We start from the raw sequence: 16,689 nt of genomic DNA on the forward strand, positions 1-16,689 counted from the left end.
GTGCAGATATAGAGAGCGCAGAGATAGGGAGCGCAGAGATAGGGAGCGCAGAGGTAGCGAGTGCAGATATAGCGAGTGCAGATATAGGGAGTGCAGATATAGGGAGTGCAGATATAGGGAGTGCAGATATAGGGAGTGCAGATATAGGGAGTGCAGATATAGGGAGTGCAGATATAGGGAGTGCAGATATAGGGAGTGCAGATATAGGGAGTGCAGATATAGGGAGTGCAGATATAGGGAGTGCAGATATAGGGAGTGCAGATTTAGGGAGCGCAGAGTTTAGGAGTGCAGAGGTAAGGAGTGCAGAGAAAGAGTGTGCAGATATAGGGAGCGCAGAGAAAGAGTGTGCAGATACAGGGGGCGCAGAGGTAGGGAGTACAGATATAGGGAGTGCAGAATTAGGGAGCGCAGAATTAGGGAGCGCAGAGGTTAGGAGTGCAGAGGTTAGGAGTGCAGAGGTTAGGAGTGCAGAGGTTAGGAGTGCAGAGGTTAGGAGTGCAGAGGTTAGGAGTGCGCAGATGTAGGGAGCGCAGATGTAGGGAGCTCAGATGTAGGGAGCACATATATATGCATATATATATATATATATATATATATATATATATATATATATATATATATATATATATATATATTCAGATGTAGAGCGTGCAGATACTGGGAACACAGAGGTAGCTGTCACTATCAGACTCTGGAGACAAAGGTGGCCACAAAGAATCCTCTGCAACATAAGATGAGACCAGTATTATAAAAGACACCCAGGAGTTTGGGGCATTATACACATTCCTTAGTAACAGTCCCAGATGTGAAAGAAAATCTACCATGAAAATCCTTTATGATAAACCATGTGACTGTGGTATCTTTGTATATTTTTTCATTAATGGCTTCCTTCCTTATAAAATCAACTTTCAAAATTATTCTAAATAGCCTGAGGGGTTCCAGAACACCTCTGTGCTGTAGCTTCACAGGCTGTTACACGGTTTCACCCTCCCCCGGCAGGAAGCGCTCACTGCACAAATGTTGAGGGACCGAAGGGGTGAAAGCGGTGAGCACAGCAGTGTGAGGACACTTCCCTTGTCCATTTGGAGAAGCTACAATCCTGCAATATTGATCCATATTTCACAGCTCTGCTGCTACTAACAACATACACTAAGTTCTGATTACACATGCCTCCAGGAAAAGTACATAACACTGGCTGCAGAGAGCACAGAGCACAGCAGTGTGAGGAAACACCCCCAGTGCACATGGAGAAGCTGCAATTCTGAAATATAAATCCATATATCACAATCCTGCTGCTACTAACAACATAATTAAAAGTCCAACTACACATAAGTTTCACTGGTTTCACAGAGCAAAGGGGACAGCAGTAAAATGACACATCCCCAGGATAGTTAGAGAAACTACAATCCTGGAATCTAATTCCATATCTCACAGTCCTGCTGCTACTAAGTATACACACAAAGGTCTGATTACGCATCTCTCCAGTAACAGTATATAACAGCATGGTGTCTCAGTGGTTGGCACTACAACCTTGCAACATGGTGGCTCAGCGCTTAGCACTACAGCCTTGCAGCACAGTGGCTCAGTGGTTAGCTATACAGCCTTGCAGTACGGTGGCTCAGTGGTTAGCTATACAGCCTTGCAGTACGGTGGCTCAGTGGTTAGCTCTACAGCCTTGCAGCACTGGGGACCGGGGTTCAAGTCCCATCAACAGGGACCAATTTGGCAAGTTCTGTGCAACGCTGCGGAATCTGTGTGTGCTATATATATAATGGAATTATTATTAATTATAACACTGGCTGCAGTCCATAGAGAGATACAAACTCCAGGGAGTGGAGGACTAATTCTCTATCATCTCTCTGTGGGGATAGAGACAACTATCCTGGTCTTTTAGATCAGAGCACTGATTACTGTTCTCCTCATTACGCCCTTATTTACATGACGACTTCCATTAGTTCTATTCTTTCTGACCCTCAGACTTGAGATTTGTAATTAGAGGTGGATAGTACGGGGGAGGGGATCGCTGTCAGGTGGGATTCACTTCATCAGCCAAAGAGTTCTGCTACAAAGTTTACTTCAAAGACGAAGAAATCACTGATCCCCACACAGAACGGGAAGTAACTGATCGCAAGAGGGGAAACAGCGGCAGCTAATCTCAGAATTATCCTAAAGCTGCGTTCACACCTTGCGTTTTGTTTGCGTGCGTTTTCAAACAGCTGAAGAGCAGATTTGCCGAAATACATTGCTGTCAAAATTGTTGCTCACAAAACGCATGTGTTTACCCAATTTTAACACATGCGTTAACACTTTGTAAACACACGTGTTTGTTAACATGTCCTTAACTTGTGTGTTAACATTTAGTTAACACATGTTTTGTAGACACAATGCTTGAAAATGCACACAAAACACAACATGTGAACGCACCCTAAGGACTTAAATGTAGGAGTAACAACTAGGAGTTTTGGGCGCTATTACTGTATTCTCTCTGTACTGTAACATCACTGTGTGTATTCTCCCTGTACTGTGACATCACTGTGTGTATTCTCCCTGTACTGTGACATCACTGTGTGTATTATCCCTGTACTGTGACATCACTGTGTGTATTATCCCTGTACTGTGACATCACTGTGTGTATTATCTCTATACTGTGACATCACTGTGTGTATTCTCCCTGTACTGTGACATCACTGTGTGTATTCTCCCTGTACTGTGACATCACTGTGTGTATTCTCCCTGTACTGTGACATCACTGTGTGTATTCTCCCTGTACTGTGACATCACTGTGTGTATTCTCCCTGTACTGTGACATCACTGTGTGTATTCTCTCTGTACTGTAACATCACTGTGTGTATTCTCCCTGTACTGTGACATCACTGTGTGTATTCTCCCTGTACTGTGACATCACTGTGTGTATTATCCCTGTACTGTGACATCACTGTGTGTATTATCCCTGTACTGTGACATCACTGTGTGTATTATCTCTATACTGTGACATCACTGTGTGTATTCTCCCTGTACTGTGACATCACTGTGTGTATTCTCCCTGTACTGTGACATCACTGTGTGTATTATCGCTGTACTGTGACATGACTGTGTGTATTATCCCTGTACTGTGACATCACTGTGTGTATTATCCCTGTACTGTGACATCACTGTGTGTATTATCCCTGTAGTGTGACATCACTGTGTGTATTATCCCTGTACTGTGACATCACTGTGTGTATTATCTCTATACTGTGACATCACTGTGTGTATTCTCCCTGTACTGTGACATCACTGTGTGTATTCTCCCTGTACTGTGACATCACTGTGTGTATTATCGCTGTACTGTGACATGACTGTGTGTATTATCCCTGTACTGTGACATCACTGTGTGTATTATCCCTGTACTGTGACATCACTGTGTGTATTATCCCTGTAGTGTGACATCACTGTGTGTATTATCCCTGTACTGTGACATCACTGTGTGTATTATCCCTGTACTGTGACATGACTGTGTGTATTATCCTGTACTGTGACATCACTGTGTGTATTATCCCTGTACTGTGACATCACTGTGTGTATTATCCCTGTACTGTGACATCACTGTGTGTATTATCCCTGTACTGTGACATCATTGTGTGTATTATCCCTGTACTGTGACATCACTGTGTGCATTATCCCTGTACTGTGACATCACTGTGTGTATTATCCCTGTACTGTGACATCACTGTGTGTATTATCCCCTGTACTGTGACATCACTGTGTGTATTATCCACTTGCTGCAGTTTCCCAGATCCGTGTGCGCAGTAAAATTCCTATAGTAAAGCTGGATTTGCAGGATTTGGGAGCATTCGGTGTGATCTCCCCCTCTCTCTGTGCAGTTCTCCCCCTAATTACAGCGCGGTTTGGATTGTGGCGCTGTGGATGTGTGAAGGATGGAAATGCTCTGTACCTGTCATAACATCTTCCCCGGGATGAGCCGGCTCATTGTTGTGACGCGCTGCAATCTGTTCCATCTCACTTAGCAATTAAACATTTCTATCATTATGACAATGGAATCAGCCGCAGATGGAGGCTCCTGCTTGTACTTTTCTATCAAGTTTGAAGCGTTTCTTCTCAGAGAAAGTGGGAAGAAAGAACTCGGAATATGGAGCAGCAATAGATGACAGATCTCTCCTGCTCATTCCTTATTGCTGGAGCCCCGGAGGATGGCAGAGGCTCCTATGGATGAAGGGTCAGGCACAACAAGACACCATCCAGGCAGCTGATCACTCATGTGTTATAGAACGAGAGTAACAGAGGAAAGCAGCTTCCTGGAGGTAAAGATGGTAGAAATCTGAAAGGGTTAATCCGAGAGGAGGAGCATCATTGCATCATGTGACCAGAGGTTGGCTTCTTGCTGCTGTACTAAAGACACCCAGTCCCCTCAGTCACAGCAGCGTCCACTGAGCTGCCAATTGTCCAACCAATCACAATCCATCATTACTCATCAATAGAAAAAAGCTTTAACGCTTAACACGTTAGAGACAGAAAACAGGCAGACGGCAGCCGCCCCTCCCACGGGCTGAGAAATATAAATAAATCTATTAGAAGGTAAAAAAATTGGGTAAAAAAATTCACACAAAAATTTGCGGAAGTTTGATATCCCTGTAGCGATTGGGCTAATGACTGCTTAAAGGTGAATACGATAAAGTGTGTGGCCCCTTTAATTAGTGGCTGCTCTTCCCTCTGTCATCTTCATGTATGACAGGGACATGTGCTGGGGGCGGGGCTAGTAACGGTGGGCGGTACAGGAGCTTAAATACTCTGCACAGCAGTGACTCGCCCTCTTCTTCATCGGTTTTCCCTCCCTTACTTATTTTTTTATATCTTTTTTCCTTTTTATGTACATAAAGTTTCATTGCAGACACTTTACAGATGATTATTGCAATTTAGGACTATAGTAAAGCATCCAGAGAGCTTCACAGTGGGTAGAGGGGGTCCGTCTTTAACTAGGGGTTGTGTGTAAGTCGGGTGTCCTTAAGTAGGGGACTGCCTGTCCTTTTGTCACAGCGGGCGCTTATCAGGGATAACACTGCCTACCAGGTATTATGTAAAGTGTAAAGGTTAAAGTGATGTTTATATATTCACATATAGAAATGGTTAAATTATTACTGGTTTCCATAAAGCTGCGGCCGATCCCAATCACCATAATCGAAAATGGTTGAGCGATGGTTTTCTGTGCGGTTATTTGGGTTTGGACTATTACAGGTATTAAAGGGGTCAATCCGGTTCCGGGTCAGTAAGGGTTTATTATTTGAGAGGTCAGTAAATATTGTCTGCTCTATATTATGGGAATGGATTGGGACCTGCTTTAATCAGTGACCCCATAGAGTGTCCAAAGAGATGGAGACCGTGACACTCACAGTATATGTGATTTACAGGAAATCTCCCGCCACTATCCATCCAGGGCCATTACTCATAGATCCAGGCACCAAGACTGTGGTAATATTCTTATATTTGTTATCCATGGCCTCCTCCCTTTTAAAATCAACTTTACACAATTATGCTAATGAGTCAGAAAGGCTCTGGGGGACATTGCCACAGTCAACCTCTGCTGTAGCTTTACAGGCCGTTACACTGTTTTCTCCTACCCCTCTGAACCCTCAGCACTTTTCTCCTCCCTCTGCCTTCTGTTATCTCACAAAGTGGGAAGAGGGAAGTGCTCCATACACATTGTAACAGCCTGTAAATCTGCAGCATGAAGGGGCTCTGGTCACAGCCCAAAGCCCTTTCAAACTCATTAGCATAATTATAAACGTTGATTTTATAAGGAAGGAGACCAAAGATAACAAATATAAGAAGATACCACAGTCACGGTGTCTGGATCTATGAGTAATGTCCCTGCTTTATCAGGATGGACATTGATGGAAGATTTCCTTTAAGGGAAGGGCGGGTCCAGAGAGAAGGAAGATATTGGGGATGGGGGAGTAATAATCAGCCCACTGTTCTTAGAGTGGTTCTGTAGAACCTAATGCCAACCCAAAAAGGAAGGACAATAGGTATTGGCCGCCTCCATAGATATTGCACTGATTAAGCCAATATTGTATCAAAAATGTTTATAAATAACAGCAACTATGTAACAACAATGTATCACATCCCCTTAAAGTGACGGCAACACGGCAATCACACGAGGGTCTCTGCTCCTTCATGAATGTGATGGGTTAGACCCTTGTGTATGCGGAGGAGGTTAAGCGACAAATCTCCATCCTGCTACAATGTAACTTCACCAAGATGCTACAAAGCAAACAATTACTTCTTAAAGAGCCATCTGGGCTTCTGCTGAGAGGGATGACCCCCGTTACATAATAACGCAGGCAAAAAAATCAATCCAAAATCTCCAGCAGCTGCTCCCGAGTGCGGCTAATAAAACGCTGCGCTGATATGACGGCTGCAGATGGAGACAATGAAGAGTAAGTGATAAAAATGATCCAAGAAATGGAAATCTGCTCCTTCGGAGACACATTGTGATGTATTTACATAGGACTCCTGAGGACAAACTGCTGCTGAAATCCTGTGACAGTGAAGCGAAGACTCAGCTTTCATTAAGTTGTCAACTAAGTCTCAGTATTTATATACTGCAGGAGTCTCCTGTGCTCTGCCGCTTCTGCAACCTCTAGGTGGCGGTGTGGAGTATTGCACCTCAAGCTGTGAGCTTCCGTAACAGCGCTCCGTGTGGTGAGGAGCAGTACTGCAATCCAGCCATGCAAAACCTTCTCCGTGAAGTATCCGTGAAGTGCAACTATTTTATTCAGGTTATGACTCAACATTTTTCTCATTACTATCCACAACAACAACAAAAGAGAAATTCATGTATCACATGGGTCCGATTGTTTCTTTTTTGTTTGTTTTTTTTTCTACGCCTAGTGGAGTTATTTTGAGACTTTTGTAGACAATTTTAAAAAGTTGCATATCATAAATTAGGGAAAATATCTGGATTCCTAAACTAAATAAGGCTAAAATTCATGCACCGCTTACATTTAAAATGTCTCAAAAAAGGTGCAAATAAGGCACAAACACATATAGGAGACAAAAAGGTTGAGAATATGAGATGGATGGATAGATATGAGACAGATAGAGATAGATAGACCGAGATGGATAAGTATGAGATGTTAGAGAGATATGAGATAGATAGATAGATAGATAGATAGATAGATAGATAGATATGAGATGGATAGATAGATAGATATGAGATGGATAGATAGATAGATATGAGATAGATAGATAGAGAGATAGATAGATAGATAGAGAGATAGATAGAGAGATAGATAGATAGATATAGGAGATAGATAAGAGATAGATAGATAGATAGATAGATAGGAGATAGATAGGTAGATAGATAGATAGATAGGAGATAGAGAGATAGATAGATAGATAGATATGAGATAGATAGATAGATAGATAGATATGAGATAGATAGATAGAGAGATAGATAGATAGATAGATAGATAGATAGATAGGAGATAGATAGATAGATATATATGAGATAGATAGAACATAGATAGATAGGAGATAGATAGATAGATAGATAGATAGATATGAGATAGATAGATAGATAGATAGATAGATAGATAGATAGATAGATAGATAGGAGATAGATAGATAGATAGATAGATAGATAGGAGATAGATAATGTATAGATAATATAGAGATAAGTAGATTGTCATCTCTTTCACATTTGAGCTTCTTGTATGTTCCGTTACCCGCAGACACTTTGTTACATGTTCTCATGACTTGTGAAGGTCACATGAAGGACGTTGTGTCCGCGCTGATACGTCTCTAGCGCTCCCTATTATCTGTGACAGGAGGGACTTGCCTTCGTGCTGTCTTTAGATCAGGTCATGAAGGGGTGTCCCATATGTACAGAATACGAGAATTTCTCCCCGCAGCTAGATATTAATTTTTAAATGAAGCCGTCATAGATGTATCTCCGCGACTTCACAATTTACATTTCTAACCTCCTGATCATTAGGAGGAGCTGAATTTCCTGGAGGTTCTCACTCCATCCATCTCCAAAACCCTCAAGAGCGGAGAAGAGAGGGGGAGCAGCGGGATTACAGCTCAGAAGAAAGACTGAGGTTAATGGCTCCCGGAGCAGAGACGCGGGAAGCGCAACGCAGAGATAGGGGGGGCTCAAGAGGCTCGGGGGGGAATTAACATTAATTAGCATAAAATAATCAAAATCATCACAAACAGGGTTAGATAAGGCGCATTAATAATGGAGAAAACACTCAAAGTGCATTAAGTGTAAATTACAGCTGAGGCAGGAGCCGTGCGGGGATGTACAGTGATATACAATGTGATAAGAGCGTAATAACCGCTGGAATAATACTGTAGCGCTAAACTTTGGGGCACTTCTATCATACGCTGGCGCTAATTGCCACTTATACACCTGCTCTGACCGGAAGCACCATTGTGCCATAGCCTGAAGGGGCGCAGGCTATAGTCAGGAATGTCCCGTGCCGCCCCACTGCACCGCCAAACCAGCGAATTACATGGAGAAGTCGCAATTTTCGGCATTGCGTTAGGAACTGCGACTAAATCACGTTTGCATACAAGTAGTGATAAATTTGGCCGATTGTGCTGTATTCTACTGCGGTAAAGACAGAGATGTACTAGCAGCTCCTCAGGGGCGGGGAGAGATTTTTTCTCACCCACAGTAAACTTTCTATAATGTGCTCCATATACACTTTGGACTCACTGTAAGAAATACTATAAAGTCATGGAAAATTCACCATAGAATATCCTATGGCTGTAAGGACACAGGAGTAGATGCCGGCAGCTCCTCGGGGGCGGAGAAAGATAAACCTTCATCTACTGCTGTGCTCTGTGATCTCTGCAGTATGGTACATGGTGTCTATCATGTCATTCCTGTCTTCCTCATCTATCACGGCCTTTGCCATAGAAGTGACGTCCTCTGTGATTCTCTTCTGAGATCTCTGCAGTGTTACCAGTATCTGGATGTCAGTCCAAACTGTAGTTCTGTAATTAGATTCATACACATAGAAAATAAATGGTGCGTTCGAAAGTAGAGAACATGATGTCTACCTGCAATATCTTACAATATAATTCCAATGATGATGAGGATTTGGTAGAGTCTCAGTTCCCGCAGCTTTCTCCTCTCTAGATATTCCCTCATGGATACGGTAATATATCCATCATTTCCATCTTATCTTCCCGCAGATTTTGCCTGGATCTACAGCTGTCCAGGGCAATGAGTTAGGGGCAGCCCCCATCATGCTCAGCTCTGCCCCCCCTGTTATGTATGACCCCAGGCGAGGATATCTAATGGTATGTCTTCTGCTCGCTTTACCCATCATGGCACATACATGGCACATACATGGCATAGGTGATGGCACATACATGGCACATACATGGCATAGGTGATGGCACATACATGGCATAGGTGAAGGCACATACATGGCACATACATGGCATAGGTGATGGCACATACATGGCACATACATGGCATAGGTGATGGCACATACATGGCACAGGTGATGGCACTGGAAATCTCCAAGAGACTACATCCCCCTCCACCGTCAGAGGAAATGAGGCTCCTGCTGCCGCCCCTCTTTGATATTGAAGAGATTGTGAAATATTCAACAGCAGAGTTATATATGAATGAGGCGCACGTCTTACCCGTTATGTTACAGAACACGCGGACCGGACCCAGGGGCCCGCTGCCATCAGAGTCAATGTAGTAGTAGTCGGAGGGGTAGCCCTTGTGTCTGTAGGCCTCACAGGACTGTTCATACAAGGCTGCAGGGGAGAAGAAGAGGAACATTGTTACTTCATGTCACTGCTGAATACAATGTATCAATAATCTATCTGCAAGGATCTCAGGTACAAGAGTCTGTAGGATGTAGGAGGGGCCCGGTCAGGACCCCCGGGGAGGAGCTCATAGAGAGGAGCCAAACAAGACCTCTAGGAATATTATACATTAAGAACAAAAAATTCTATCCAAAACTTCTATCATCATGAAGCCACAAGGACCTCGACTTCTCACCTAAGAAAGTGATGGATTGGAGATGGTGGGAACCTTCAAGAAGCAATTAAAGGGATTTTCTTTGGATATTTTCAGCAGTTTTTGAGTCTTGTTTTGCTAGTTGTGACTATTCTTATCTTTGTCCCATATTGATTGATTGTGTTAAAGGGAACCTGTCTCCAGGAGCCCCATGTTTAGCACTCCCCCAGTCCCCGCAGAGCATAGTACATACACTGACAAAGTGTTTTTGTATTAAAAATTGGTTTTACAGAAAAAAAGATATGTTATATTGTACCTTTCATTAGCATGTGCTGTGTGACTAGGCAGTTGCCTTTTGGGAGGGGCTGGAAAGGAGCAGTTCCCCCCACCCTTGGAGAACAGCTACTCCATGTAACCTTTTCAAATATATGAAAACACCCATCATTTGGCTTAGCGACGCCCCCTGATCCTCTACAGCCAATCCCGAGTGAGGGCAGTTATTCATATATTTGAAAAGGTCATATGCTTCCCAAGGGAGGGGGAGCTGCTCCTATCCAGCCCCTCCTCCTTATGACAGGTTCCCTTTAACACTTTAGTAAGAGGTGCAGTTTACTCCTTCCTGTCCGATGTTCTCGTCATTGAACTACATTTCCCAGCATTCCCTTGTTCATTATCTGGAATCAACACAGAGAACAGACCCCCAAGAACAGCTCCATTCTCTGTGCAGTGGTGAAGACGTGTTACTGCAGCTCGGCTTCCCTCCCAAACAGAATGATACATGTTTCTGTTTGTAAATATTGTAAGAATTTTACATAAGTAACATAAGTGTGATAGAATACAACAGACGGATGAATTAGTCCTGACTTCTGATAATAATACGAGCTCCTTGGGTAGTCACTGCCCCGCCCCCTCTCAGTATTATATCCTCTATTATGTCTGGGTTATTATCCAATTTACAAATGTCAGAACATTTTGCTTTTTATGTTGTTGCCTTCAAGAGTCATGAAGCAATTACTGCAGATATCAGTGACCCTTTCATTGTGCGGACCCTTTAATTTCGGGAAATGTTCTCTTATTCCTGAATATATCGCTTATCCAGATATTTTTATGGCTCTTCGGGTCGGACATTAATTAACACGGCAATAATTATACATTCAGCAATGAAGCTGTGGACGGAGAACGCTGAGATGGGGAAAGACTCGGCAGACGATTATTTCTTGAGTCGGGGTAATAAATGTCACTCGCTGTTGAACAAACACTTGAGAATGTGCTAAACCTCCTCAAGGACTCTGCGACAGAGCGCTGCCATATTACTGCAACATGTGATGGCGTTCAGTGCAGGAGGAAGGGATCATTCATTATACACCAGCACCAGGAGGGACCCCGAGACCTTCCGGGGGCCCTCTCAATGTTATGTGTTTGCTGGAATAATAAGTGTCCCTTTTGTGCTGGAATTTATAGTATATACTGATCTCATGAGCTCCCCCTAGTGGTGGCTGTATATACAGTATGTAATCTCCTGAGCTCCCCCTAGTGGTGGCTGTATATACAGTATGTAGTAATATCCTGAGCTCCTCCTAGTGGTGCTGTATATACATTATGTAATCTCATGAGCTCCCCCTAGTGGTGACAGTATATACAGTATGTAATCTCCTGAGCTCCTCCTAGTGGTGGCTGTATGTACAGTATGTAATCTCCTGAGCTCCCCTAGTGATGGCTGTATATACAGTATGTAATCTCCTGAGCTCCCACTAGTGGTGGCTGCATATATAGTATGTAGTAATCTCCTGAGCTCCTCCTAGTGGTGGCTGTATATACAGTATGTAGTAATGTCCTGAGCTCCCCCTAGTGGTGGCTGCATATACAGTATGTAGTTATCTCCTGAGCTCCTCCTAGTGGTGGCTGCATATACAGTATGTAGTTATCTCCTGAGCTCCTCCTAGTGGTGGGTGTATATACAGTATGTAATCTCCTGAGCTCCCCCTAGTGGTGGCTGCATATATAGTATGTAGTAATCTCCTGAGCTCCTCCTAGTGGTGGCTGTATATACAGTATGTAGTAATCTTCTGAGCTCCTCCTAGTGGTGGCTGTATATACAGTATGTAGTAATCTCCTGTGCTCCCCCTAGTGGTGGCTGTATATACAGTATGTAGTAATCTCCTGAGCTCCTCCTAGTGGTGGTTGTATATACAGTATGTAGTAATCTCCTGGGCTCCCCCTAGTGGTGGTGTATATACAGTATGTAGTAATCTCCTGCACTCCTCCTAGTGGTGGTGTATATACAGTATGTAGTAATCTCCTGCGCTCCCCCTAGTGGTGGTGTATATACAGTATGTAGTTATCGCCTGGGCTCCTCCTAGTGGTGGCTATATATACAGTATGTAGTAATCTCCTGGGCTCCCCCTAGTGGTGGTGTATATACAGTATGTAGTTATCTCCTGCGCTCCCCCTAGTGGTGGTTGTATATACAGTATGTAGTAATCTCCTGGGCTCCCCCTAGTGGTGGTGTATATACAGTATGTAGTTATCTCCTGCGCTCCCCCTAGTGGTGGCCAGAAGCAGACACAATTTATCATGACACGTTTGTCCATGCAGGACATCAGGCATTAATCTCTATTACCATTGATAATGACCATCTTTTTGGACCCCTTTTTGTAGATGAAACAAGAAAACTTGTCTGTCATTAAAGTACAACCTAAAATTAAAGTTTCCACGAAGCAAGGACTGAGTGTAAATGTAATGAAATGGAAATTCTGACACAAAAACCTAATTTTGCTGTGAGTAATGTCAGATGTAATCTTCTTTATTAAAAAGGTCATTACTGCAGACTTATCCCGATTAGGACACAGAGTAACGAACCCTCCCCGTTAACCGGATTATTAATGTTCCCTAGTCACAGATATAATTAATAGTGGAACGACTTCACACCCCGTGTCTGCTGGATCCGCCACCCCCGGCGCTCTCAGGGTCCATCACTCCCAGCACTTATAATTGGGCGACACTTACATCTGTTAGTTTTATAGAGAGCACCGTCTGGAGGGTGACGGCACGAGGTTAGGGGTGCGAGGTGATACCTCTATATATTCTGTGTGAAATTTGCAAATAATTCCTGTGACCCGGTGACCACAGATCCAATAGTAGATTCTGATGGAAATCTCAGCCGCCATATGAGAAGCGGGAATGCGCCAGGAATTGGGAAGTGCTGGACTGATCCACCATGGAATATATGCTGCACACTGGCGCCACCTAGGGAACATTGGGGCAAATTTACTTACCCGGTCCATTCGCCATCCAGCGGCACGTTCTCTGCGGTGGATTCCGGTCCGGCCGGGATTCACTAAGGTAGTTCCTCCGACGTCCACCAGGTGGCACTGCTGCACTGAGGCCCGCCGAAATGCACTCAAGTACACCGGCCTATTCCTAGTGAAGGTAAGTGCAAGTTCCACGACACTTTTTTTTTTTAAATGCGGCGGTTTTTCCAAATCCATCGGGTTTTCGTCGTGTGCATGCCAGCGCCGATGTGCCACAATCCGATCGCGTGCGCCAAAATCCTGGGGCAATTCAGGGGAAATCGGCGCAAATCGGAAATATTCGGGTAACACAGCTATTATTATTGCTACATTGTTAAATGGTGTTTGATACCTCAATAAAACATTTCAAAGAATAGGAAAAGAGAAGTAAAGGGGAAAGAAAGAGAAAGGTGAGGGAAAGAGCAAAGAAGGGGAAAGATACAAAAAAAAAAATGAAAGGAGGAATATAAATAAACATCAAAAGAATGAAACCAGGAAGAATGAGAAAGAAGGATGGAAGAATCTACAAAGAAATAGAAGGAAGGAAACAAATACATGAAAAAAGAAAAAATGTAGAATAAGAAATGATTTTAAGGAAAAAAGGTGAGCAAAAAAATAGCATCTAGGAAGGGAACGTAAGGAAGGGAAATGAAGGAGAGGGAAATGGGAAGTATAAAAAGAGGAAAATAATGACACGCAAAAAGACGACAAAGAAAGGTAAAAAGGAAAGGAAAAATAATAAAACAAGGAAGGGAGGAAAAGGGAAGGGAGGAAGGAAGGAAGGAAGGAAGGGAAAAAGGAAGGATGGAAGGAAAAAAGGAAGGAAGGGAAAAAGAAAGGAAGGAAGGGAAAAAGAAAGGAAGGAAGGGAAAAAAGAAGGAAGGAAGGTATTGAAAAAGGAAGGATGGAAGGAAGGAAGGAAGGAAGGAAGGAAGGAAAAAGGGAGAATAAATAGAAGAAAGGAAAAAAATAAGGAAAGAAGGGACGGAAGAAAGAAAAAAAGAGAGAAGGATGGAAGGGAGTGGAGGGAAGTAAAATCTAAAAGGAGGAATATATAACGAAAGGAGGAATATAAATAAACATCAAAAGATTTAAAACAGGAAGGAAGCAAGGAAGGGAAAAGGGAAAGAAGGGAAAAAGGAAGGAAGGCAGGAAGGGAAAAAGGAAGGAAGCGAAAAAGGAAGGAAGGGAAAAAGAAAGGAAGGAAGGAAGCAAGGAAGGAAGGAAGGAAGGAAGGAAGGAAGGAAGGAAGGAAAAAAGAAAGGAAGGAAAGAAGGAAGGAAGGAAAAAGGGAGAATAAATAGAAGAAAGGAAAAAGATAAGGAAAGAAGGGAAGGAAGAAAGAAAGAAAGAAAGAAAAAGAGAGAAGGAAGGAAGGTAGTGGAGGGAAGAAAAACAAAATTAAAAATAAAGGATCCAGGGAGTTGGGGGAGACACTTGTGTATCTGCGATCCGTTCCTGTGGACACGTTCTTCTCCCGGGGGAGAGCGGGGACAGTAGTTACATAATCCGGCAGAGGAGGACTTACAGCTGTGGCAGGTGGCGTCGGCGTAGCCCTTGTCTCCGCAGTCACAGTGGAAGGTGCTCCAGGTCTGGGAACATTCTCCTCCGTGCTGGCAGGGGTTTGGCAGGCATCTATGGGAAAGAACAAGTCCTCAGAGTCTGATTTGCGAGTGTCAGGCGCAGCGGAGGAAACGGACAGTTAATTAGCTGCAGAGAGACTGAAAGAGATCTGAGCAAATCAATAATTTCAAATGTTAGATACTCGGGAAATTGATGAACCAGATCCACTAAATTACTAAACAAAAGTCACCGGCAGCTCCGACGCTCAGACTCAATTACTAATGGCAGGAAATATCAGAGCTCGCCCCGCGCTACCAGAAACATTTACATGACAAAAAGTTCCATCTGAGTCACGTGGATTCATTACTTGGTTTTCACAACTTTAGAGACAGAGAGCCATTTATATACCATCATAGGAACACTGCCATGTATATACTGCCATGTGCATACTGCCATGTGTATACTGCCATATATATACTACCATGTGCATACTGCCATGTATATACTACCATATATATACTACCATGTGCATACTGTCATGTGTATACTGCCATGTGCATACTGCCATGTGTATACTGCCATGTATATACTGCCATGTGTATACTGCCATGTGCATACAGCCATGTATATAGTTCTATCTATCTCATGTCTATCTATCTATCTATCTATCTATCTATCTCATATCTATCCATCTCCTATCTATCTATCTATCTATCTCCTATCTATCTATCTATCTATCTATCTATCTATCTATCTATCTATCTATCTATCTATCTCCTATCTATCTATCCATCTATCTATCTATCTCCTTTCTCTCATCTATCTATCTATCTATCTATCTATCTATCTATCTCATATCTATCTATCTCATATCTATCTATCTATCTATCTATCCATCTATCTCATATCTATCTATCTATCTATCTCATATCTATCTCATATCTATCTATCTATCTATCTATCTATCTCAGTGATGGCAAACCTTTTAGAGGCCGAGTGCCCAAACTACAACAAAGACCCGCTTATTTATCACAAAGTGCCAACACAGAAATTTAATTTGTGATTTATACTCCCTTCTCTGTCACAACTTTCATTGATACCAGCACCTGAGGCACCCATATAGCAGAAAATAGTCCCAGGTAGAGCTGTCACTTTAAAACACCTCTGTGCACAGCAAGTCCTGGGCTGTCTGGGACTGCAGGAAGATACCTGGAGTCATCTCTGGTGATGGCCTGAGTGCCCACAGAAAGGGCTCCGAGTGCCACCTCTGGCACCTGTACCATAGGTTAGCCATCACTGATCTATCTCATATCTATCTATCTATCTACGATGAGAAAATACAAGCAGCACAATCAGCACGTTGTCCAGGTGGGTGCAGGCATCACAGGACTAGGCCTCCAACCATAAATACAAGACAATAAGCAGCACTCCGTTAGTGGTGTAAACCATGGGCCACATTTATCACTTGTTTTTTCTGTTGTTTTTGCGCCTTTTCGTTTAGGCGCACCGTTTTTGCGCCATTTTTGCGATTAAACGTCAAATTAGCCGCGCAGCTAAAATAACCACCTTTCCCTCATCTATCGTTCAATTCCAGATGTTTTGCTGCGCCTAATGATATTCATCACGTGCGACTTTTGCATTTAGGCGCAAAAACGGACGCAAAAACACTCCAGCCCGAAGGTGGCGTTATCTGAGAAGAAAGCACTGAGCCCCTTTGCAGAAGAGCTCATTTCTAGCAGCAAAGCTCAACCAGACACTGGCACATATAATAGATACATTAGATACATTACAGACACTAGAACATATAATAGATACAATTAGATACATTACAGACAGGAGCTGCAGACT

At 43.1% G+C, this 16,689-nt stretch overlaps 1 protein-coding gene across 1 annotated transcript in view; it reads right to left on the reverse strand.

Annotated features, from left to right (window-relative positions):
- Positions 1–16,689, reverse strand: part of CNTNAP5 (contactin associated protein family member 5) — a 322,294-nt gene that overhangs the window by 89,571 nt on the left and 216,034 nt on the right. The window contains exons 11-12 of the mRNA XM_072122032.1: positions 14,807–14,913; positions 9,664–9,783 (exon numbers count right to left, since the gene is read on the reverse strand). Coding sequence (XP_071978133.1) covers positions 9,664–9,783; positions 14,807–14,913 — 227 coding nt within the window. The remainder of the gene's footprint in view (positions 1–9,663; positions 9,784–14,806; positions 14,914–16,689) is intronic.

Source organism: Engystomops pustulosus, chromosome 8 (genome assembly GCF_040894005.1).
Source record: "Engystomops pustulosus chromosome 8, aEngPut4.maternal, whole genome shotgun sequence".
In the NCBI taxonomy this organism is placed as follows: domain Eukaryota; kingdom Metazoa; phylum Chordata; class Amphibia; order Anura; family Leptodactylidae; genus Engystomops; species Engystomops pustulosus.